The sequence below is a fragment of the Danio rerio genome, chromosome 4 (genome assembly GCF_049306965.1).
Source record: "Danio rerio strain Tuebingen ecotype United States chromosome 4, GRCz12tu, whole genome shotgun sequence".
NCBI classification, from domain to species: Eukaryota; Metazoa; Chordata; class Actinopteri; order Cypriniformes; family Danionidae; genus Danio; species Danio rerio.
The window spans coordinates 64377002-64401995 of NC_133179.1; the positions used below are offsets into that span (position 1 = coordinate 64377002).

Consider the following 24994-nt stretch of genomic DNA (forward strand, 5'->3'; position numbering starts at 1 on the left):
ACACACACACACACATATACATATATATATATGTGTGTGTTTATAGTGTGCATAGTGTATATGGAATTAAAAGTCAAGTAGTCAGTTATTTATATATGCATTATTTATCTAACAATTGTCAACAGAACAGTAATGAATATAGAGTAGAAAATGTAAAAATAATAAATTATTTATTAATAATACAGTATTAACAATATAAATAAACAATGTTAATAAAACGTTAAATACAAACAGAAACCGACACAAAGTGGACTTAAAAGTCAAGGACATTTATTAATGCAATATTTATTTAACAATGGTCAACAAAACAGTAATGAACATGGAATAAAAATTCTTAAAAATTAAATGTTAAATATTAACAGAATAAATACAAAATTAACAAATTAAATAAAATGTTAAATAAATTTAGAAACCAACAATAAGTGAAATAGAATAAATTTAACTATTATGGTTGTAACCTGTATACACTTTATACATACACACACATATAAATAATAAATAAGTTAAATAAAATGTCAACAAAATAAATAAACTTCAAATAAAAAGTGCAATAAAACAGAATCAAACAAGGTAATTGAAGAACTATTATGGTTATAAAGTGTATAAACTATAGACATACACATAAATAATAAACAGTTAAATAAAATGTTAACAAAATAAATTATTTTTATAAAATGTGAAATAAAATAGAAACCAACAAGTGAAATAGTATAAATTGAAGATCTATTATGGTTGTAAACTTTATACACTCTGTACACACACACACACACACACACATATATAAATAATAAATTAAATAAAATGTTAACAAAATAAATACACTATTTAAATAAAATGCGCAATAAAATAGAAACCAACAACAAGTGAAATAGAATAAACTGTAGAACTATTATGGTTATAAACTATATAAATACACACACATATATAAATAATAAATAAGTTAAATAAAATGTTAACAAAATAAATTATTAAAAAGTAAAATGTGCAAAAAAACAAGTGAAATAGAATAAATTGAATTATTATGGTTATAAACTGTAAACACTATACACACACACACACACACACACACACACACACACACACACACACATAAATAATATAAAAGTCAAAAAAAATGTCAACAAAATAAATACACTATTTAAAGAAAATGTTAAATAAAAATATAAACTAACAGCAAGTGAAATTGAATAAACTGAATAACTATTACACTATATACATACACAAACAAACAAACACATTATTTTGGGTTGGTCCTTTTCATTTCCTCTAGCCACTCTTCTTTAGTTAAAGTTTCAGTCTGTGGGCAGTACACCCTGCCCCTGAGTTGGCTATGGCCTGTGGCATTTGTTTTGAACTGCCCACACTTTTTACAAGTGTTCGCTTGAACAGTTCTATGGTACGGTCTTTTGGGAATGGCTCCAGATGTGGACGGTGATGCAGCAGGCTGTGAGCTGGTACTGGACATTGTTGGCTGAAGTGGTGGCTGTCTGAGTGGCATCCCCTGCACCATTGGGATACCCTGGGCTATCTGCACTCCTTGCATCATCGGGATACCCTGGGCCATAGGGATTCCCTGGACCATTGGCACAGCCTGGAACATTGGTACACCCTGAAACATCGGCATACCCTGGTACCCTGGTGTAGCTGGGATGTATATGTTGGGTACCATCTGCAGCGATGCTCCAGGTGCTGGTGGTGTAAATATGACCTGGGTCTGTACTGGTGCATTGGGTCTGAGTGGGGGTCGTCCAACAGATGTCTGCCTTGCCTGACCTGCTGTGCTCTCTGGCAACACATACTGGTGCTGCTCTCCTGGTTGGTCTGGCTCTGTCCGAAGACTTTTGGCAACTGGGAGAGGTTCCTGGGCTTCTGGGAGGGGTTGAGGCAACTGAATACCCTGAAGCAGCACAGACAGCTCCTGCTTCTTCTGTCTGTTATTAAACCACTGAATCAGGGTATTCTGGTTTACCTCAACCAGCTGCATGGATGTACCTCCCATTACCAAGCTGTTGCCCAGTACGAGTTGCCTAATCCTGCGGTAGTCTTGCAGGATCAGAGACCATCTTGAAAGGGTTCCCCTGCCTTTTCGCTTGGGACTAGGGTGGATGGTACAAAGCCTAATAAAGATGGTCTCCACAAGACGGCAACAGTCAGGCCACTGAGCAGGAGCACTGCTTGCACCCAGCACACATCTGATAGCGCTCTCCATGCCAGGGGTGTGAGTGGGCTTCTTGGGTGTTTTAAATCGCCCACTCAGCAGTCGCTTCTGGTGTCGAGCTGCATACACCACGCGCTTCTTGTCTTGGTCATGCAGGCTTTGCCAAAGACCAATAATCTCGTTGGCCTCCTGGTTGGTGAGGCTGAGGCTTTTGTGGGTCCGAAGCTCAACCAGATATTCAGCCAGCCTGTCCACATGCTGGAAGCCCGGAATATTTTGGTAGTCAACAGCCTGATGAAAGCACAACAAAAAAAAAAAAAATAGCACATTAAATTGTTCAATGCATAATTCCATAATTGTTTCTGTTATCATGTTGAAGCTGCACTACGGAAATAAACCTGATGCGTGTTTGAATTTACACTTTATTTTAAAATTAAACTAGATCATTGTAAAGACAGAAATTAGTGGGACTTACAGTCTCTTCATCACCATCATCATCGTCGTCATCATCATTATCTTCGTCATCATCTTCCATAGCCTCTTCTGGCTCTAAGGGCACAGGTGAAATTGGTTCTTCAGGCTGCGCAGGTGGGTCAGGGACCAGTGCAGGGCATGTGGAGACGGGCAAAGAAGCGACACTACTGGTGACTGCAGTGGAGGAACCCGATCTCAATGTGGAGGAGGATGGTGACAGAGCAGCCTCCGGATCAACAATAGTGTGATCCTCACTGATGTCACAGAAGCCCTCATCTTCTTCTCGCTCATCCACATTGAGATCCTCAATGAGCTCAGCAGTCTGCTCACAGTCTGGGTTCATGTTCTGCAGTGCCTGACCAGTCTGCTGGAACAGATACTGCACTCCAATGAGCTCACCTGAAAAAAATAAATGAAACATAAATAAACAAATTTTAAGAGCCATGTTTGATTGGGTGTTGAAGTAGCAAGTAGTTTTAAAAGCTCAACGTCAAGGAAGAAACAAACAAAAACATACATTTTAATCAGAGATCCAAAACATAATGAATATTCTGGACAAAACATCTAATGAAATGTAATGGAAATACAACGAATACAGAGAAATAAATTTCCCTCAAAGCTTGTAGCATTATGTTTGATAATGACATGTAATAATAATGTAATAATAATTTTGTATCTTGCTTTACTTCAGTAAATAGTCATAAAACAATACATTTGTTCATACAAATATTTAAAGACAAGTAAAGATTTCACAGCACAAAGCTCATGAACATTGACCTACTGTATCAAACTGGATACAGTAGATGGAGAGAACACAGAAATTGCAGGCTTATTAACAATAGCAAAATCTCTTACCAGTGTAACGTGCAGGCGGACAAAAGTTGGGCACCACATTTCTCCCAAACAGCTTTTCAAAGTTGCAGTTTACACAGTGAACAAGTTCCCCTGTGTAGCTGTGTAAAGCTGATGGTTCAGATGCCAAGGAAGCAGCCTCCCAGTCCTGGTTCCACCTGTTTAGTCCCTCCAGCAAATAAATCTGAAAGTTCAGACTATTTGCGCTGTACCCTGTAAATATTAAAAACAATGTTTAGGACTTAATTAAAAAAACAAACACACAAAGATGAGAGAGACGTGGAGCCCCTGGCACATCTGTAGGTCCGTAGCAGAACACCTCCCTAGCTATGCTCCCCGTTTCAGTATAGAGCGCGACACCAGGGGGGTCCTGAATGCATTTTATATGCTTTTTTTGGACACTCCAGATGTGCTCCATCCTTTCCTTGTCTAAAAGAGGAACGCCCAGCGAGTCATTGCCCTTGTTGCTCATGAGCTCAGTAAGAAGCTGTTCAAGGAGAAGGATGGTAGTCTCCTTCCCATGGGTCCTCCTCCGGCAATGGAGAGCCAGCTCCTCCCTGGTGAGATGCTTGTTGACATCAGCATCTGTCAACGCAGGCCAACCCTGGGACATCAACAGTGCTCGCTTTGCTTGGCGTAGCAAAGAAACATCAGCCGCATCCCATTCAAAAATGCACGCAGAGATCCATGACATGAAGATGGGATACAGTTGATGAGCATCAGTTGTACATCCCACAGCAATCCTGCGCATAAAGTGCCAGATGTCCAATTTCACAGTCAACTTCGGCCATCCTCTGAACCTGGCTTTGAGTTTGGTCTCACCCACATCAGTGCAGAACCCACAGTCCACATACAAAACAGCAGGTGGATCCACACCAGCCTCCTGGTATCTTCTGACCAGCCCATCCACCATCCTGTCCAGTCCTGCTCCTTCCTGGGCAGTGAGCACACTTATCAGCACCTGACCAAACTCATTGCCAACAGAGGTGAGCCAGAGTCCTGTTCCTTTTGCTGTCCCGGCCAGCTTTTTTGTGATCTAGATTAGACAAGAGAAGAACCATGGTGTATCGTCAGATCAAGCAGACTACACAAAGGGTTTTTACCAATGCTGGAATATAAAAAAGAAATTATAAATTGATGAATATCCACTAACCTTTTTAGTTGAATCCATCTTCAAGATGGACCCATGGGTCGATGTTATCCTGGCATGGATTTCATTCAACCTTGTCAAGATGTCCTGGCTGTAGACAGTGAGGAGCCACTTGCAGCTTGGCACAACTGTAGATGCTGGGGGCTCCTGGAAGGTGATCGGCAACACCCCAGGTCCACTGAGGAAATCCACACACTGAGTGGTGTAGCGGGCTAGACGCTGGAGCCACTCTTCACTGTGGTTTTCCTTCAGTTGTTTGATGACCCTTGTGGGGCTGTTGCCTAGTCCACGCTCACGCAGTAGGCGAATGACTCTTATATCACAGGCGTACCTTAGGAACAGAAGAATATTAATATAAACATACATATATATAATTTGTAATGTATTTTCATATATGTGTGATGATAGGTTAACAACTCCACGAGGAATAAAGGTGTTCAATTACTCACTTCTGTGTGAGAATGACCCAAAACTCTGAGCGATGGCCAAGATCCAGCTGCTGCAAGACAGTCTGACTCCAGGACACATGCGAGGCTTTGCACTTGGTACAGATGAGGGTTTCTGTAACCATGTTGTACATCCTGTCGATGTCCAGAACCTGCCGTGCCCTTTTGTGCAGACCTCCACCTGTCAGCTGATGCTGTCCACATGCAGGATTAGGGCAAAGGACTTTGACCCTCCACAGCTTGTATGGCATCCTCAGCAAAAGTGAATGACAGAAAAATCTGTCTGGAGCTGGAGCCTGATTGTATGTAAGTGCAGGCTGTGGAGGGTAATACCAGAGCTGGAGGTTGTCTCGAAGCTCTGGCTTTCCTTTGGACCCCATTTTAAAAAGCCTGCTGGCAATCCACTTGTGGTCCTCTGGTGGCAAGGTTTCAGCCCAAAGGCGCAGAAGTGGAACAGCTGATGGAGCTTGCAACAATGACCCAGAAGGTGCAGTCTGTGAAGGAAAATAGATCAAACCTTTAGTCTGGTAATGTAAATGCACCTTACATATTTGAGTGAGTATCCTCACATGATGTTATCATGATTATAATCTAAATATCTTTGATTTTAAGTGATTGTTTTTAAATACCTTATTATGTTTTTCAGTTCCAAAAATCATGAATAGAATTTCACCAATAAACATTTTCTTTAAAGAAGCAAAAGTATTTCCAATATAGTTATTTCTCTTTTTCCTCTCTAGTTCTTTTCCATCCATTTTCTTTTCTTTTACTACTGTGAACATAAAATATCAACAACAGAAGGCGTAATTTTTGTGACTATTTGCTTTATTTTTTCCTCTCTTTATTTTGTTAACATTTATACATATATCAAGCTTAGTTAATTAACATCAAGTCAATTTAATTGGCTGGTCTTAAAACCACTTTGTGTGAATTCAGCTGGGGCAGCAAATATGCAAACCAAATTACCTTTTTTTGGACAGAAAATATGAAATTACTTACTGAGACAATGCTGGACGGCTCTGTGGAACTGGTCACTGCCGCAGTGGATGTGAGGACGGGGGCAGAAACTTGAAGGTCCTGAGTCTGTACAAACAAGCAGTATAACAAAGTGCATTTTGTAAATATATATCTATAAGTAACATTAACTAATCAGAATTTTTTGCAACCATTACTTTATTTGAACATTAATGTATAAAATACATTGGAAATGAATGATTGCTGCTAAACTGTAAAATTTTGTCACAGCGCTTCTATGCAGAACAAAAAGTTTAAAGAATGGTGCTTATTTTTAATATATATGTTTTTATGCACTAAAAGAATACTACAGAGATGTTTTATTGAGATTTAATGTGACTGTACTTAATAAAAATTCGAATTTACGTAAAACAAATGCTTATACCAAATTCTCTCCGAAAGCTATGTGGATTATGACAATACTTACAGCCGTGCTTGGTGTAGAAGCACCACACACTGCTGAACTGGGCTGAACGTCAACCTGTGATGGTCTTCTACACTGTAAAAAATTGCTGTTAAAAAACGGTCAGATTCTACGGTAAAATAATGTTTTTTCACTAAAACAGTAATATTCTGTTAAAAACAGTGCTTTCTGGGTAACATTTTTGTTTTCGAGAAAGTAACCAACTGCAGAAAACTGTGAGCTAATAGAGTTCAGATTCGATGTTTTGAAGTCTGTGTTTGAAATCACACTTTGTGTCCTTGTTCACTATTTCATACACTAGTTAACTAATATAGTTCACCTGACAGTTTTAATGAACACTAATGAGTGAATTCAGACACCACCATTCTGATGACCACCTGCTGTTTATAATCACAATTACTGAAGAAAATAAACAAGAAACAAAAACAGTGACTTGAGTTACAACATTAAATAAAATCAAATAAAATAAAACAGCTTCAGTCTCAGCAGAGGATCATTAAACAACTCCACAAACAACAGCAGACACACACTTATTACTGACTGATTTGACTTCCATACAATTCTCATTGAGATCCAACAGAAATTAAGGTGTTTTTTGTGTCACCGTAATGGAGTGAGGGGCTGGTTTAGTTGGGCTCTTCACCCTTGAACTCATTTAATAAGACATTCCAACTGCTGTAATACAAACTTTACAAAATGTTTGTACTATTGCAATAAAGTTGGGAAGTCAATAAATAGAGAAATCTATTTGTCTGAAATTAGTTCTGATAAATGTTTTATTATAAATCTGGAAGAATGGCCTCATGGAATAGATATTTTGCTTAGTTGCAGGTATTAATTTAATTAATGAGAAGTGGAAACAGAAAAGATACCTCCGTAATTACTTAACAGTTAAGAAATAACATACAAAAACAGTTCAGTTATGACAAATACACACTCAGACCTCATGAATCTGACCTTGTATCACAACAATGGTAACATCTCAAATGTTTCATGCTGCAATGCATGCTGGGAGTGGCACGGTACAAATATCCCAGCATGCATTGCGGTATAAATAAATGTTGTATAATGGTCTAACAGTTTTCTTTATTTGTGTTTGATTCTGCTGTTGTTTATGTTTAGACTTTCAGTTGCCTGTTTGTGAGTTAAATTGTTAATTTTGTTAGTTGTCACCATTATTGAGGTTCATATGCTGATTATTGATGTCTCTTTGAGTGCGATTTACATCATAGAGCAGTGTTATTGTCCAAGATATTCTTAAAAACTTCCAGAAATCATTGCCATATATATACATATAATGTAAGACAATAGATTTAACATTTAATAGGAGCAGTAAATTTTATTATACTAAATGAGAACAGACTCTGCCATTTAATAGCAACATGAACATCACCAGATCTTATTTAGGTTTTTGGCTGGCTGTCCACAACAAAGGAGCTTTTTAAACAAAGTTCTTAACAATTGCAGCAGCCAAGATATATAAATGTTAAAAATGACAGGGCTAAGAGCCCAACTAAAGCAAACTCTGTTCTCCATAATGGTGACGTAAAACTTTAACTTTTTTCTCAAGAAGAACTTTAGTAAATGTTATACAAAAATACATGTATTAAGTAATAAGTGTAGCTGGTGATGATGTTTGTAGAGTTGTTTAATCATCCGCTGATCATTTAAATGATTTAATCATTTGTTGTTCTTCAGGTTATTTCATTATAAAGCTGTGACTAAAGTTTTGTATGTTCTGTTCTTGTTTTTTCCCTTCAATATTTCTTCATTTGTTCATTGTTAATCCTCAATTATCATTTAATTAGTCAGTTAATTAATGAATTTACTTCAGCTTTGCTCCATGTTTCTTGAACACTCAGTAGTGTGGACACTTCAATTAAAACTGAAGTATAGGCTCTGGGGTTTAAAGGGTTAAAGGTGTGAGAGGTAAAAACACAGTGTAAAAATGTATTTTAACAGTAATATACTGGTAATTTACACAACGGAAGTAGACTGTAAAAAAACAGTAGATTGCTGGCAACCACAGCTGCCAGTAGATTACCGTTAAATCAAGGAAAAAACAGTATTTTACTGTAAAACCTGAAGCTAATTTCTTCTGTGTGTCACCGTTGTGGAGGAGAGTAGAGTCAGTGTATGAGTTAAAGATGAACAATGAACTGCTGATGTTATTCTGCATGTTTCTCTATTTAAAGATAGCGGCTGTTTAGTGGCTGATGCAGTCAGAATCTCTCTGGTGATTCCAGATTTACATGTTTGTGTGCTGTTGTGAAAAATAAGACATTAGAGTTAAACCGAACTTTTCTAATTAACTAAAATAAGTTATCATTATGATTATGCTTCTAAGCATATATAGGACATTACTTCATAAACCCATTCAGCAGTTGACCAAGTTGAGGCAGTTGCTTTCAGTGAGCAAAATGAGTTCACTTGAGTATTGTGTAAATCAATGTAGTCCATGTATTTTTACAGCAACATACTGTAAAATAACAGTACATTGCTGGCAACTGCAGCTGCCAGTATTTTACTGTTTTTTAACGGGACAATTTTTAACAGTGTAGCCACACTAAGATTTGGCTTTGCTGCAGCAATGTGGGATCCGGAAAATATTGGTTTGGTGAACTCAAAAAGGGAAAGACAAAAAGCATTTCATTAAAAACACTGTGTTCACAAGGGCAAAATGTACACTACTGTTCAAAGGTTTGCGATCTGCTCAATGTAATTTTTTTTAAATGTTTTAATTATGTTTATCAAGGCTACATTTATTTGATCAAATATTTAGTAAAAACTGGAATAATGTGAAATAATAATATAGGCAAATTAAATAAATAAAAAATAATTTATTCAAACAATTTAAATAAAAAAAAATCGATTTAATTTATGAGCAAATCAAACACAATATAATTCTTGTTATATATGATTAATATTAAGCTTTTATATTTTAACAGTAATAATTTTTTGAACATAATATTAATTATATTATATATTATTATATTACATAATAATTTTTTTTTAGTGTATATCACATTACATTTCAAGCAATTAGAAACTACCACCTAATTTAAACTAATTTACTCAATTTAATTTATGCAGGTCTCTAGCAACACCTCAACTTTTTTATTGCTTTTTGTTCTTTTCTCTCCTATGTTTGAGCTTTAAACTGAACTTTGAACACCTTGAACACTTGAAACACTGAAATTGTCATTTCTTTTGATTTTTAAAAAAATGTACCATTGACAATTGCGGTGAAATCTTTGATGCCACTGGTGGAGTAGACGGGGGCTGGGGCTGGGCCTCAAGTTGTCTCGTCTCCATCACCTCCTGAGCAGGTACAGTAGGGGCAGGTTGTTGCACCGTTTGTGCTGGAGCAGCAGAAGCAGTACTCTGCTAAAAATAATTACAAAAATACATATAATAATGAAAAAGGACAGCCATTCTAGTAAATAAAAATAAACACATATTGATTAAAAAATGTACCTTTTGAGTGTGAAAACCACATGTGCATTTCAGCACACCTCCAAGCAAGGTCCTCTGCCCACGAGATTGCAATGGGTATTTCTCAATCTGAAAAAATCATGAAAAATATATTAAATAATTTTACACAATACAAAAAACTTTTATAACTAAACAAGAATTTTAACTCAATGACTCCCTTAATGAAGCACACAATAGCTCTGTAAATTAATTTATCACTGTTTCTAGAGTGTGTAATATTTATTTAATATGTAATCGTACAGTTTGTATCTCCAAAAACGAAAAGAAGAATAAGAGGAACTGGACAGGAACATTTCAGGTCTTAAAACCACATGCTGTGTACTGTACACTCATAATCCATTCCCCCACCTTTTCAGATATCTCTAATAAACGGTCAAACTTACTAAATTATTCAACGTAAATCTCAAAATACATGAAATTTAAAACACTTTAATATTTAAAAACAAGTATGACATGTTTTACACAGATACTGTACTGAATGTACTGAAGCCTAACAAGTTAACGTTACTCTGTTAAGCAAATTTCAACAAACGTTATATCATTTAAACGAAATACACCCTTTGATGAATCTCATGCCACTTTCTTTGTCGAGGAGCTGGCCTGTTGCCCTCATTTGATGGCCAAACTCCTGTGCTGGTAAACTTTTTCAGACGTGAAATCCAGTCAGCGTCTGACATAGCTTTATGAGATTTTTCAGACATTTTTTCTCCTATAAATAAAAGGTTTTGAATTAAAGTATTCAAATTTGAAATACAACACACTAAAACATTAATTTGTGCAATTGTGTAGCTTTTCGTACCTTTTTTAAGAAATCACTATTAGAAAAAATCCTTTACTTTAAGCAAAACGATGCTGTGCTCTGTCGAATGATGCTGTTCGATGAATATCACTGATGGTCAATGAACTTTTTTGACCTCTGACCCGCCTCCAGAGGACCGCGTCATTCCTTCGTGTACCTTCGGCTCAGTTCGGAAAATTGATTGACATCTGACTAACCTGTTTGACTGCACACCTAGCGGTGAATCTTGGAACGGTTCCTTCCCCCCGGCTTCAACATTGTCTCGACTCTGATTGGTCAAATGTTGAAAATGTTGAGAATTCCGAAATGCGGATGGCTGCAAATGTTGAGGCGCTGCAACGTGATTCGCAACAATGTTGGAGCGAATCGCTCTGATTGGCTCTAATCTTCAACATTTGTGAAATATTGTCGGACTATCCTTCGGCAGCTGGATTAAGGCTTGTAATCCAAGGTAAATAACAGTTACCTTGTAATCAGGTGCTTAAATGTATCGCAGCTGGCTGCTGTTTGGAGTAGACTTCAGATGCCTTGAGGTGTGCTCAAATAGAGACAGAACTGTGGTTGACAGGAAGGTGGGAGTGCTTCCTAAGCTGGTATTAAGCAGCTCTATTTCTTTGTGGAGGAGCTCCAGCAATGCATGGCCAAATTCAACTGATTTCCCAGCGCTGTTGCGCTACTTGGAACAAGTTGGTGCGAAAACTGCTCAGGGAAAGCAGCTTGGCAAGGTAGCGTGGCCGAGCGGTCTAAGGTGCTGGATTAAGGCTCCAGTCTCTCCGGTGGTGTGGGTTTGAATCCCACCGCTGCCAGGCATTCCTTTTAGGATGCTTGACAATGACCTCTCTGCTTTAGCAAACATACTTGTAAAGTAATACTGCATGCTTTCACTCACATCCAAACGTAGACTCCTTGGCCAAAGTTGAAGGGCTTCACTAGGAAGCTCGGCGTCCTCTTTGCTTCCGTAAAAGTGGGCAGAAAAGGGACCACTGCATGGAGTCATCTGGGATAGCGTAGCCAAGGGATCTAAGGCGCTGGATTTAGGCTCCAGTCTCTTTGTGGGTGTGGGTTCGAATCCCATCTGCTGCCAGGCAGTTCTTTTAGGATGCTTGAGAATGACCTCTCTGCTTGAGCAAACAGACTTGCAAAGTGATACTGCACGCTTCAGCTCACATCCAAATGTAGACTCCTTGGCCAAAGTTTAAGGGCTTCACTAGGAAGCTCTGCGTCTTCTCTGCTGTTCTGCTTCCGTAAAATTGGGCAGAAAACGGAACACTGCAGAAACACATCTAGGGTAGCGTGGCCGAGGGGTCTAAGGCGCTGGATTTAGGCTCCAGCCTCTTTGGTGGCGTGGGTTCGAATCCCACTGCTGCCAGATGTCATTTTAAACTCGGACAAACTGCTTGAGTGCGTGCGTGTTCTCTGTGACCGCTGGAAATGAGAGAGTACATTTAAGTTGGCAACTAGTCAGTATAATGTGTTCTTTGAAAGTCACGGCAGACTCGTTGATGTGACAGCAACACATCCCCAAACTCGAATCTGCTCAGGAGCAAGTGTCTTTCCCACAATAAGATTGCAGCATCTTAAAGTCTGCACTGGAAGTCTCTCCCTGTCATTGCTCCTTTTAGCAAGAGCACCCTATTGAAACAGGAACAGTAAAGATTAACAATTAGAGTAGTAATAATCTATAACTGGATTTGAATATAATAACAACAACAATGTGGAGTCTGCTGTGATGGAATCAGTAACTCACTCTTTTGTGAAATAACAGTTACCTTGTAATCAGGTGCTTAAATGCATTGCAGCTGGCTGCCATTTGGAGTAGACTTCAAATGCCTTGAGGTGTGCTCTAATAGAGACAGAACTGTGCTTGACAGGAAGGTGGGAGTACTTCCAAAGCTAGTATTAAGCAGCTCTCTTTCTTTGTGGAGGAGCTCCAGCAATGCATGGCCAAATTCAACTGATTTCCTAGCGTTGTTGCGCTACGTGAAACAAATTGGTGCGAAAACTGCTCAGGGAAAGCAGCTTGGCAAGGTAGCGTGGCCGAGCGGTCTAAGGCGCTGGATTAAGGCTCCAGTCTCTTCGGGGGCGTGGGTTCGAATCCCACTGCTGCCAGGCAGTCCTTTTAGGATGCTTGAGAATGACCTCTCTGCTTGAGCAAACATACTTGTAAAGTAATACTGCATGCTTTCACTCACATCCAAATGTAGACTCCTTGGCCAAAGTTTAAGGGCTTCACTAGGAATCTCGGTGTCCTCTCTGCTTCCGAAAATTGGGCAGAAAAGGGACCACTGCATGGAGTCATCTGGGATAGTGTAGCCAAGGGATCTAAGGCGCTGGATTTAGGCTACAGTCTCTTTGTGGGTGTGGGTTCGAATCCCATCCGCTGCCAGGCAGTCCTTTTAGGATGCTGAAGAATGACCTCTCTGCTTGAGCTAACAGACTTGCAAAGTGATACTGCATGCTTCAGCTCACATCCAAATGTAGACTCCTTGGCCAAAGTTGAAGGGCTTCACTAGGAAGCTCTGCGTCTTCTCTGCTGTTCTGCTTCCGTAAAATTGGGCAGAAAAGGGACCACTGCATAGATATATCTAGGGTAGCGTGGCCGAAAGGTCTAAAGCGCTGGATTTAGGCTCCAGTCTCTTAGGGGGCGTGGGTTCGAATGCCACCGCTGCCAGATGTGGTTTTAAACACGGACAAACTGCTTGAGTGAGTGCGCATTCTCAGTGAACGCTGGAAAAGTTATCTGGGATAGCGTAGCCAAGGGATCTAAGGCGCTGGATTTAGGCTCCAGTCTCTTTGTGGGTGTGGGTTCGAATCTCATCTGCTGCCAGGCAGTTCTTTTAGGATGCTTGAGAATGACCTCTCTGCTTGAGCAAACAGACTTGCAAAGTGATACTGCACGCTTCAGCTCACATCCAAATGTAGACTCCTTGGCCAAAGTTGAAGGGCTTCACTAGGAAGCTCTGCGTCTTCTCAGCTGTTCTGCTTCCGTAAAATTGGGCAAAAAAGGGACCACTGTATGGATACATCTAGGGTAGCGTGGCCGAGGTGTCTAAGGCGCTGGATTTAGGCCTCAGTCTCTTCGGGGGCGTGGGTTCGATTGCCACCACTGCCAGATGTGGTTTTAAACACGGACAAACTGCTTGAGTGTGTGCGCGTTCTCAGTGAAAGCTGGAAAAGTTATCTCGGATAGCGTAGCCAAGGGATCTAAGGCACTGGATTTAGGCTCCAGTCTCTTTGTGGGTGTGGGTTCGAATCCCATCCGCTGCCAGGCAATCCTTTTAGAATACTTGAGAATGACCTCTCTGCTTGAGCAAACAGACTTGCAAAGTGATACTGCACGCTTCAGCTCACATCCAAATGTAGACTCCTTGGCCAAAGTTTAAGGGGTTCACTAGGAAGCTCTGCGTCTTCTCTGCTGTTCTGCTTCCGTAAAATTGGGCAGAAAAGGGACCACTGCATGGAGTCATCTGGGATAGTGTAGCCAAGGGATCTAAGGCGCTGGATTTAGGCTCCAGTCTCTTTGTGGGTGTGGGTTCGAATCCCATCCGCTTCCGTAAAATTGGGCAGAAAAGGGACCACTGCATAGATATATCTAGGGTAGCGTGGCCGAAAGGTCTAAAGCGCTGGATTTAGGCTCCAGTCTCTTAGGGGGCGTGGGTTCGAATGCCACCGCTGCCAGATGTGGTTTTAAACACGGACAAACTGCTTGAGTGAGTGCGCATTCTCAGTGAACGCTGGAAAAGTTATCTGGGATAGCGTAGCCAAGGGATCTAAGGCGCTGGATTTAGGCTCCAGTCTCTTTGTGGGTGTGGGTTCGAATCCCATCTGCTGCCAGGCAGTTCTTTTAGGATGCTTGAGAATGACCTCTCTGCTTGAGCAAACAGACTTGCAAAGTGATACTGCACGCTTCAGCTCACATCCAAATGTAGACTCCTTGGCCAAAGTTGAAGGGCTTCACTAGGAAGCTCTGCGTCTTCTCAGCTGTTCTGCTTCCGTAAAATTGGGCAAAAAAGGGACCACTGTATGGATACATCTAGGGTAGCGTGGCCGAGGTGTCTAAGGCGCTGGATTTAGACCCCAGTCTCTTCGGGGGCGTGGGTTCGATTGCCACCACTGCCAGATGTGGTTTTAAACACGGACAAACTGCTTGAGTGTGTGCGCGTTCTCAGTGAAAGCTGGAAAAGTTATCTCGGATAGCGTAGCCAAGGGATCTAAGGCACTGGATTTAGGCTCCAGTCTCTTTGTGGGTGTGGGTTCGAATCCCATCCGCTGCCAGGCAGTCCTTTTAGGATGCTTGAGAATGACCTCTCTGCTTGAGCAAACAGACTTGCAAAGTGATACTGCACGCTTCAGCTCACATCCAAATGTAGACTCCTTGGCCAAAGTTTAAGGGGTTCACTAGGAAGCTCTGCGTCTTCTCTGCTGTTCTGCTTCCGTAAAATTGGGCAGAAAACGGAACACTGCAGAAATACATCTAGGGTAGTGTGGCCAAGGGGTCTAAGGTGCTGGATTTAGGTTCCAGTCTCTTCGGGGGCGTGGGTTCAAATCCCACCGCTGCCAGATGTGATTTTAAACTCGGACAAACTGCTTGAGTGCGTGCGTGTTCTCAGTGACCGCTGGAAATGAGAGAGTACATTTAAGTTGGCAACTATTCAGTATAATGTGTTCTTTAAAACTCACGGCAGACTCGTTGGTAAGACAGCAACACATCCCCAAGCTCGAATCTGCTCAGGAGCAAGTGTCTTTCCCACGATTAGATTGCAGCATCTTAACAAAGTCTGCACTGGAAGTCTCTCTCTGCCATTGCTCCTTTTAGCAAGAGCACCCTATTGAAACAGGAACAGTAAAGATTCACAATTAGAGTAGTAATACTCTAAAACTGGATTTGAATATAATAACAACAATGTGGGGTCTGCTGTGATGGAATCAGTAACTCACTCTTTTGTGAAATAACAGTTACCTTGTAATCAGGTGCTTAAATGCATCGCAGCTGGCTGCCGTTTGGAGTAGACTTCAAATGCCTTGAGGTGTGCTCTAATAGAGACAGAACTGTGCTTGACAGGAAGGTGGGAGTGCTTCCTAAGCTGGTATTAAGCAGCTCTCTTTCTTTGTTGAGGAGCTCCAGCAATGCATGGCCAAATTCAACTGATTTCCTAGCGTTGTTGCGCTACGTGAAACAAGTTGGTGCGAAAACTGCTCAGGGAAAGCAGCTTGGCAAGGTAGCGTGGCCGAGCGGTCTAAGGCGCTGGATTAAGGCTCCAGTCTCTTCGGGGGCGTGGGTTCGAATCCCACCGCTGCCAGGCAGTCCTTTTAGGATGCTTGAGAATGACCTCTCTGCTTGAGCAAACATACTTGTAAAGTAATACTGCATGCTTTCACTCACATCCAAACGTAGACTCCTTGGCCAAAGTTTAAGGGCTTCACTAGGAAGCTCGGCGTCCTCTCTGCTTCCGTAAAATTGGGCAGAAAAGGGACCACTGCATGGAGTCATCTGGGATAGTGTAGCCAAGAGATCTAAGGCGCTAGATTTAGGCTCCAGTCTCTTTGTGGGTGTGGGTTCGAATCCCATCCGCTGCCAGGCAGTCCTTTTAGGATGCTGAAGAATGACCTCTCTGCTTGAGCAAATAGACTTGCAAAGTGATACTGCACGCTTCAGCTCACATCCAAATGTAGACTCCTTGGCCAAAGTTGAAGGGCTTCACTAGGAAGCTCTGCGTCTTCTCTGCTGTTCTGCTTCCGTAAAATTGGGCAGAAATGGGACCACTGCATTGATATATCTAGGGTAGCGTGGCCGAAAGGTCTAAAGCGCTGGATTTAGGCTCCAGTCTCTTCGGGGGCGTGGGTTCGAATGCCACCGCTGCCAGATGTGGGTTTAAACACGGACAAACTGCTTGAGTGAGTGCGCGTTCTCAGTGAACGCTGGAAAAGTTATCTGGGATAGCGTAGCCAAGGGATCTAAGGCGCTGGATTTAGGCTCCAGTCTCTTTGTGGGTGTGGGTTCGAATCCCATCCGCTGCCAGGCAGTTCTTTTAGGATGCTTGAGAATGACCTCTCTGCTTGAGCAAACAGACTTGCAAAGTGATACTGCACGCTTCAGCTCACATCCTAATGTAGACTCCTTGGCCATAGTTGAAGGGCTTCACTAGGAAGCTCTGCGTCTTCTCAGCTGTTCTGTTTCCGTAAAACTGGGCTAAAAAGGGACCACTGTATGGATACATCTAGGGTAGCGTGGCCGAGGGGTCTAAGGCGCTGGATTTAGGCTCCAGTCTCTTCGGGGGCGTGGGTTCGAATCCCACCGCTGCCAGATGTGATTTTAAACTCGGACAAACTGCTTGAGTGCGTGCGTGTTCTCAGTGACCGCTGGAAATGAGAGAGTACATTTAAGTTGGCAACTATTCAGTATAATGTGTTCTTTAAAACTCATGGCAGACTCGTTGGTAAGACAGCAACACATCCCCAAGCTCGAATCTGCTCAGGAGCAAGTGTCTTTCCCACGATTAGATTGCAGCATCTTAACAAAGTCTGCACTGGAAGTCTCTCTCTGCCATTGCTCCTTTTAGCAAGAGCACCCTATTGAAACAGGAACAGTAAAGATTCACAATTAGAGTAGTAATACTCTATAACTGGATTTGAATATAATAACAACAATGTGGGGTCTGCTGTGATGGAATCAGTAACTCACTTTTTTGTGAAATAACAGTTACCTTGTAATCAGGTGCTTAAATGCATCGCAGCTGGCTGCCGTTTGTAGTAGACTTCAAATGCCTTGAGGTGTGCTCTAATAGAGACAGAACTGTGCTTGACAGGAAGGTGGGAGTGCTTCCTAAGCTGGTATTAAGCAGCTCTCTTTCTATGTTGAGGAGCTCCAGCAATGCATGGCCAAATTCAACTGATTTCCTAGCGTTGTTGCGCTACGTGAAACAAGTTGGTGCGAAAACTGCTCATGGAAAGCAGCTTGGCAAGGTAGCGTGGCCGAGCGGTCTAAGGCGCTGGATTAAGGCTCCAGTCTCTTCGGGGGCGTGGGTTCAAATCCCACCGCTGCCAGGCAGTCCTTTTAGGATGCTTGAGAATGACCTCTCTGCTTGAGCAAACATACTTGTAAAGTAATACTGCATGCTTTCACTCACATCCAAACGTAGACTCCTTGGCCAAAGTTTAAGGGCTTCACTAGGAAGCTCGGCGTCCTCTCTGCTTCCGTAAAATTGGGCAGAAAAGGGACCACTGCATGGAGTCATCTGGGATAGTGTAGCCAAGGGATCTAAGGCGCTAGATTTAGGCTCCAGTCTCTTTGTGGGTGTGGGTTCGAATCCCATCCGCTGCCAGGCAGTCCTTTTAGGATGCTGAAGAATGACCTCTCTGCTTGAGCAAATAGACTTGCAAAGTGATACTGCACGCTTCAGCTCACATCCAAATGTAGACTCCTTGGCCAAAGTTGAAGGGCTTCACTAGGAAGCTCTGCGTCTTCTCTGCTGTTCTGCTTCCGTAAAATTGGGCAGAAAAGGGACCACTGCATAGATATAAGTAGGGTAGCGTGGCCGAAAGGTCTAAAGCGCTGGATTTAGGCTCCAGTCTCTTCGGGGGCGTGGGTTCGAATGCCACCGCTGCCAGATGTGGTTTTAAACACGGACAAACTGCTTGAGTGAGTGCGCGTTCTCAGTGAACGCTGGAAAAGTTATCTGGGATAGCGTAGCCAAAGGATCTAAGGCGCTGGATTTAGGCTCCAGTCTCTTTGTGGGTGTGGGTTCGAATCCCATCCGCTGCCAGGCAGTTCTTTTAGGATGCTTGAGAATGACCTCTCTGCTTGAGCAAACAGACTTGCAAAGTGATACTGCACGCTTCAGCTCACATCCTAATGTAGACTCCTTGGCCAAAGTTGAAGGGCTTCACTAGGAAGCTCTGCGTCTTCTCAGCTGTTCTGCTTCCGTAAAATTGGGCAAAAAAGGGACCACTGTATGGATACATCTAGGGTAGCGTGGCCGAGGGGTCTAAGACGCTGGATTTAGGCTCCAGTCTCTTCGGGGGCGTGGGTTCGAATCCCACTGCTGCCAGATGTGATTTTAAACTCGGACAAACTGCTTGAGTGCGTGCGTGTTCTCAGTGACCGCTGGAAATGAGAGAGTACATTTAAGTTGGCAACTATTCAGTATAATGTGTTCTTTAAAACTCATGGCAGACTCGTTGGTAAGACAGCAACACATCCCCAAGCTCGAATCTGCTCAGGAGCAAGTGTCTTTCCCACGATTAGATTGCAGCATCTTAACAAAGTCTGCACTGGAAGTCTCTCTCTGCCATTGCTCCTTTTAGCAAGAGCACCCTATTGAAACAGGAACAGTAAAGATTCACAATTAGAGTAGTAATACTCTATAACTGGATTTGAATATAATAACAACAATGTGGGGTCTGCTGTGATGGAATCAGTAACTCACTCTTTTGTGAAATAACAGTTACCTTGTAATCAGGTGCTTAAATGCATCGCAGCTGGCTGCCGTTTGGAGTAGACTTCAAATGCCTTGAGGTGTGCTCTAATAGAGACAGAACTGTGCTTGACAGGAAGGTGGGAGTGCTTCCTAAGCTGGTATTAAGCAGCTCTCTTTCTATGTTGAGGAGCTCCAGCAATGCATGGCCAAATTCAACTGATTTCCTAGCGTTGTTGCGCTACGTGAAACAAGTTGGTGCGAAAACTGCTCAGGGAAAGCAGCTTGGCAAGGTAGCGTGGCCGAGCGGTCTAAGGCGCTGGATTAAGGCTCCAGTATCTTCGGGGGCGTGGGTTCGAATCCCACCGCTGCCAGGCAGTCCTTTTAGGATGCTTGAGAATGACCTCTCTGCTTGAGCAAACATACTTGTAAAGTAATACTGCATGCTTTCACTCACATCCAAACGTAGACTCCTTGGCCAAAGTTTAAGGGCTTCACTAGGAAGCTCGGCGTCCTCTCTGCTTCCGTAAAATTGGGCAGAAAAGGGACCACTGCATGGAGTCATCTGGGATAGTGTAGCCAAGGGATCTAAGGCGCTAGATTTAGGCTCCAGTCTCTTTGTGGGTGTGGGTTCGAATCCCATCCGCTGCCAGGCAGTCCTTTTAGGATGCTGAAGAATGACCTCTCTGCTTGAGCAAACAGACTTGCAAAGTGATACTGCACGCTTCTGCTCGTAGTGGTCTAAGGCGCTGGATTTAGGCTCCTGTCTCTTCGGGGGTGTGGGTTCGAATTCCAACGCTGCCAGGCAGTCCTTTTAGGATGCTGAAGAATGACCTCTCTGCTTGAGCAAACAGACTTGCAAAGTGATACTGCACGCTTCAGCTCACATCCAAATGTAGACTCCTTGGCCAAAATTGAAGGGCTTCACTAGGAAGCTCTGCGTCTTCTCTGCTGCTCTGCTTCCGTAAAATTGGGCAGAAAAGGGACCACTGCATAGATATATCTAGGGTAGCGTGGCTGAAAGGTCTAAAGCGCTGAATTTCGGCTCCAGTCTCTTCGGGGGCGTGGGTTCGAATGCCACCGCTGCCAGATGTTGTTTTAAACACGGACAAACTGCTTGAGTGAGTGCGCGTTCTCAGTGAACGCTGGAAAAGTTATCTGGGATAGCGTAGCCAAGGGATCTAAGGCGCTGGATTTAGGCTCCAGTCTTTTTGTGGGTGTGGGTTCGAATCCCATCCGCTGCCAGGCAGTTCTTTTAGGATGCTTGAGAATGACCTCTCTGCTTGAGCAAACAGACTTGCAAAGTGATACTGCACGCTTCAGCTCACATCCAAATGTAGACTCCTTGGCCAAAGTTGAAGGGCTTCACTAGGAAGCTCTGCGTCTTCTCAGCTGTTCTGCTTCCATAAAATTGGGCAAAAAAGGGACCACTGTATGGATACATCTAGGGTAGCGTGGCCGAGGTGTCTAAGGCGCTGGATTTAGGCCCCAGTCTCTTCGGGGGCGTGGGTTCGATTGCCACCACTGCCAGATGTGGTTTTAAACACGGACAAACTGCTTGAGTGTGTGCGCGTTCTCAGTGAACGCTGGAAAAGTTATCTCGGATAGCGTAGCCAAGGGATCTAAGGCACTGGATTTAGGCTCCAGTCTCTTTGTGGGGGTGGGTTCGAATCCCATCCGCTGCCAGGCAGTCCTTTTAGGATGCTTGAGAATGACCTCTCTGCTTGAGCAAACAAACTTGCAAAGTGATACTGCACGCTTCAGCTCACATCCAAATGTAGACTCCTTGGCCAAAGTTTAAGGGCTTCACTAGGAAGCTCTGCGTCTTCTCAGCTGTTCTGCTTCCATAAAATTGGGCAAAAAAGGGACCACTGTATGGATACATCTAGGGTAGCGTGGCCGAGGTGTCTAAGGCGCTGGATTTAGGCCCCAGTCTCTTAGGGGGCGTGGGTTCGATTGCCACCACTGCCAGATGTGGTTTTAAACACGGACAAACTGCTTGAGTGTGTGCGCGTTCTCAGTGAACGCTGGAAAAGTTATCTCGGATAGCGTAGCCAAGGGATCTAAGGCACTGGATTTAGGCTCCAGTCTCTTTGTGGGTGTGGGTTCGAATCCCATCCGCTGCCAGGCAGTCCTTTTAGGATGCTTGACAATGACCTCTCTGCTTTAGCAAACATACTTGTAAAGTAATACTGCATGCTTTCACTCACATCCAAACGTAGACTCCTTGGCCAAAGTTGAAGGGCTTCACTAGGAAGCTCGGCGTCCTCTTTGCTTCCGTAAAAGTGGGCAGAAAAGGGACCACTGCATGGAGTCATCTGGGATAGCGTAGCCAAGGGATCTAAGGCGCTGGATTTAGGCTCCAGTCTCTTTGTGGGTGTGGGTTCGAATCCCATCTGCTGCCAGGCAGTTCTTTTAGGATGCTTGAGAATGACCTCTCTGCTTGAGCAAACAGACTTGCAAAGTGATACTGCACGCTTCAGCTCACATCCAAATGTAGACTCCTTGGCCAAAGTTTAAGGGGTTCACATTTAAGTTGGCAACTAGTTAGTATAATGTGTTCTTTGAAACTCACGGCAGACTCGTTGGTGTGACAGCAACACATCCCCAAGCTCGAATCTGCTCAGGAGCAAGTGTCTTTCCCACGATAAGATTGCAGCATCTTAAAGTCTGCACTGGAAGTCTCTCTCTGCCATTGCTCCTTTTAGCAAGAGCACCCTATTGAAACAGGAACAGTAAAGATTCACAATTAGAGTAGTAATACTCTATAACTGGATTTGAATATAATAACAACAGCAATGTGGGGTCTGCTGTGATGGAATCAGTAACTTTCACTCTTTTGTGAAATAACAGATACCTTGTAATCAGGTGCTTAAATGCATTGCAGCTGGCTGCCGTTTGGAGTAGACTTCAAATGCCTTGAGGTGTGCTCTAATAGAGACAGAACTGTGCTTGACAGGAAGGTGGGAGTGCTTCCTAAGCTAGTATTAAGCAGCTCTCTTTCTTTGTGGAGGAGCTCCAGCAATGCATGGCCAAATTCAACTGATTTCCCAGTGTTGTTGTGCTACTTGAAACAAGTTGGTGCGAAAACTGCTCAGGGAAAGCAGCTTGGCAAGGTAGTGTGGCCGAGTGGTCTAAGGCGCTGGATTAAGGCTCCAGTCTCTTCAGGGGCGTGGGTTCGAATTCCAACGCTGCCAGGCAGTCCTTTTAGGATGCTTGAGAATGACCTCTCTGCTTGAGCAAACAGACTTGCAAAGTGATACTGCACGCTTCTGCTCGTAGTGGTCTAAGGCGCTGGATTTAGGCTCCTGTCTCTTCGGGGGTGTGGGTTCGAATCCCACAGCTGCCAGAAGAGGTTTTAAACATGGCCAAACTGCTTGAGTGTGTGTGTGAGTCTCAGTGAATGCTGGAAATGAGAAAGTACATTTAAGTGGGCAACTAGTCAGTATAATGTGTTCTTTGAAACTCACGGCAGACTTGTTGGTGTGACAGCAACACATCCCCAAGCTCGAATCTGCTCAGGAGCAAGTGTCTTTCCCACGATTAGATTGCAGCATCTTAACAAAGTCTGCACTGGAAGTCTCTCTCTGCTATTGCTCCTTTTAGCAAGAGCACACTGTTGAAACAGGAACAGTAAAGATTCACAATTACAGTAGTAATACAGTGGGGAATAAACCAGAGTCAAGAGATGTGTTGATTATGTGAGTCAGTGTTGGTATGACTTTCTGACACAGAAATGAAAATAGCCTCACCATTTACTTTCCATTGTGTGGTTTTAAACCTTGATGAGTTTCTTGATTCTGTTGAAGACAAAATAAGATATTGTGATAAAAATGCTGGCTTACTTTGTGTTCCAGAAGACAGGAAATGTTTAAAACCACATGATGGAGAGTAAATAGTAAGCTCATTTTAATATTTAGGGTAAACATCAATTTCATGCTTGCCACTTTAGGCCTTCATACTAAAGTTCACTTTTCTGTTCTTTTTTGAAGACCTGATAGTGCTGAAAGAAGAGACACATCAATGGAATGAAATGGAAGAGAAACAACAAGAAATAACGACTGATGAAAAACCCACACTTACTAAAAAGACTTCATCTCACGGAAAACCTCGGAAATCCAAGTCTAGGTGTAATTTCAGCTGTAAACAGAGTAGAAAGAGTTTCAGTCAAAAGCCAAACCTTGACCACACTAGGGAGAAACCTAACACCTGCAAACAGTGTGGAAAAAGCTTCTATAATACAGGAAACTTAACAGTGCACATGACAATTCACACTGGAAAGAGGCCGTACGCATGCCAACACTGTGGAAAAAGCTTCTATTCTACAGGAAACTTGGCAGTGCACAGAATAATTCACACTGGGGAGAGGCCTTACTCTTGCCCTCACTGTGGAAAGAGTTATAAGCAAAATGGCAACCTTGAAGTCCACATGAGAACTCACACTGGAGAGAGAAGCTTTATTTGCACACAGTGTGGGAAAGGTTTTTCTCAAAAACAAAACCTTACCATCCACATGAGGATTCACACTGGAGAGAAACCTTACACATGCACAGAGTGTGGTAAAAGGTTCCCACATAAAGGCTCACTCAAACACCACATGATAAGTCACACCGGGGAGAAGCCGTTTGCATGTGCTCATTGTGGAAAGAGCTTCACAACCAAAGCTAGGCTCATGAATCACACGAATGGTCACACTGGAACCACATGTGATCATTGTGGAAAAAGTCTCACATGCAAAGACTCCATTAAGCAACACATGAAGACTCCCTTAGGAGAGCGTTTTCGATGTAGTGAGTGTGGAAAGGTCTTTAAACATAAAAGAAGCCTCATCAATCACATGAAGCTTCACAATGGAGAGAAAAAATGAGGCCTTGTCCAGCGGAGCTTAAGGCTCTCACCCGGGATAGCATGGGATAGCATCTCGGGACAAGTGTGAACTCTTGAATACATCTCAAGTTACTGGAATGAAACCCTTTGAACCTGAAGATTTAAACTCAATAACTGAAGAAGGGTGAAGATGTGCCAGGTTGTTAGAGTTTCTACAGGGCTGCAAGAAAGCAAAATAACTCTATATGTGTTTTTTTTTGCACACTGCAATCAAATGGTCTGCACTCAAACGAGAATTAGAAAGATTAGGGAGGAGAAAATGTTTGTGGAGATGCAGAGAAAACGGTCCTACACCCTTACATTGTGTTTTTGATTATTCACATTCTTTGATTGTCACTCCCTGGAACAAACACCGATTTGCCTCCAATTTTTGGCTTTTGTCTGCAGTGTCACAAAACTTGGTGGTGAATAAAAATCCACTTAAACTCGGCCGGTGTGAACTTGCAATGACAGTGAGAGACTAATGCAGACTCCATAAAACCCTGATCAGACTACACAATGCCATTTGCCATTTACAACAGATCAGATTTGTGTCAGATTATGAGATTTTGACTTGATCAAATCTTAATGTGTTGTGGGTAACAAATGAAGACTTTGGTTTCAAAACACTACACATTTATTTTGATGGACTGATTTTAGAAAATAAAAAAGTTTTCCTCATGAAGACAATTAAACTTTCTGTAAACAACTGGTTTCCTTTGAAGAAATGTTCATGTGAAAACTCTACAAATAAATCTGTGTATGGGAAACCCAGTATCTCTATTGTGAATGAGAATATGAGTGATTTGTTAGCTTAAATGCTAATTCCAGTACTCAACAGAGACTACTGAAGCACTTCAGCTATCCGTTCTTTCAAATTATATATATATATATATATATTA

The 24994-nt window shown here is 42.4% G+C and overlaps 5 protein-coding genes and 12 non-coding genes across 16 annotated transcripts in view; 14 read left to right on the plus strand and 3 right to left on the minus strand.

Moving 5' to 3' along the window:
* LOC137489786 (uncharacterized) overlaps nt 1-24994 on the plus strand; it is a 284916-nt gene that overhangs the window by 232394 nt on the left and 27528 nt on the right. The window lies entirely within an intron of this gene.
* Nucleotides 1-24994, minus strand: part of LOC137489914 (uncharacterized) — a 171963-nt gene that overhangs the window by 87491 nt on the left and 59478 nt on the right.
* Nucleotides 1208-3631, minus strand: LOC101886820 (uncharacterized). The gene is made up of 3 exons (XM_021475555.3): nt 3488-3631; nt 2634-3031; nt 1208-2449 (listed from the first exon to the last, which is right to left on the minus strand). Exons 2-3 carry the CDS (start codon nt 2973-2975, stop codon nt 1238-1240), a joined length of 1554 nt encoding a protein of 517 aa, XP_021331230.1. The 5' UTR covers nt 2976-3031; nt 3488-3631; the 3' UTR covers nt 1208-1237.
* Nucleotides 3638-6197, minus strand: LOC137490823 (uncharacterized). Its single transcript, XM_073948719.1, has 4 exons — nt 6080-6197; nt 5084-5574; nt 4638-4965; nt 3638-4520 (listed from the first exon to the last, which is right to left on the minus strand). The coding sequence occupies exons 2-4, from the start codon at nt 5458-5460 to the stop codon at nt 3720-3722; spliced, it is 1506 nt and encodes a 501-aa protein (XP_073804820.1). The 5' UTR covers nt 5461-5574; nt 6080-6197; the 3' UTR covers nt 3638-3719.
* On the plus strand, nt 11119-24180 carry LOC141381536 (uncharacterized). Its single transcript, XM_073946769.1, has 2 exons — nt 11119-11152; nt 23219-24180. Exons 1-2 carry the CDS (start codon nt 11119-11121, stop codon nt 24091-24093), a joined length of 909 nt encoding a protein of 302 aa, XP_073802870.1. The 3' UTR covers nt 24094-24180.
* Nucleotides 11537-11618, plus strand: trnal-aag (transfer RNA leucine (anticodon AAG)). The gene has a single exon. It is a non-coding gene; the product is annotated as a tRNA-Leu (tRNA).
* Nucleotides 12100-12181, plus strand: trnal-uag (transfer RNA leucine (anticodon UAG)). The gene has a single exon. It is a non-coding gene; the product is annotated as a tRNA-Leu (tRNA).
* On the plus strand, nt 12840-12921 carry trnal-aag (transfer RNA leucine (anticodon AAG)). The gene has a single exon. It is a non-coding gene; the product is annotated as a tRNA-Leu (tRNA).
* trnal-uag (transfer RNA leucine (anticodon UAG)) lies at nt 13402-13483 on the plus strand. Its single transcript has one exon. It is a non-coding gene; the product is annotated as a tRNA-Leu (tRNA).
* On the plus strand, nt 14409-14490 carry trnal-uag (transfer RNA leucine (anticodon UAG)). The gene has a single exon. It is a non-coding gene; the product is annotated as a tRNA-Leu (tRNA).
* trnal-uag (transfer RNA leucine (anticodon UAG)) lies at nt 15291-15372 on the plus strand. Its single transcript has one exon. It is a non-coding gene; the product is annotated as a tRNA-Leu (tRNA).
* On the plus strand, nt 16031-16112 carry trnal-aag (transfer RNA leucine (anticodon AAG)). The gene has a single exon. It is a non-coding gene; the product is annotated as a tRNA-Leu (tRNA).
* On the plus strand, nt 17035-17116 carry trnal-uag (transfer RNA leucine (anticodon UAG)). The gene has a single exon. It is a non-coding gene; the product is annotated as a tRNA-Leu (tRNA).
* On the plus strand, nt 17775-17856 carry trnal-aag (transfer RNA leucine (anticodon AAG)). The gene has a single exon. It is a non-coding gene; the product is annotated as a tRNA-Leu (tRNA).
* Nucleotides 18779-18860, plus strand: trnal-uag (transfer RNA leucine (anticodon UAG)). The gene has a single exon. It is a non-coding gene; the product is annotated as a tRNA-Leu (tRNA).
* On the plus strand, nt 19519-19600 carry trnal-aag (transfer RNA leucine (anticodon AAG)). Its single transcript has one exon. It is a non-coding gene; the product is annotated as a tRNA-Leu (tRNA).
* trnal-aag (transfer RNA leucine (anticodon AAG)) lies at nt 22342-22423 on the plus strand. The gene has a single exon. It is a non-coding gene; the product is annotated as a tRNA-Leu (tRNA).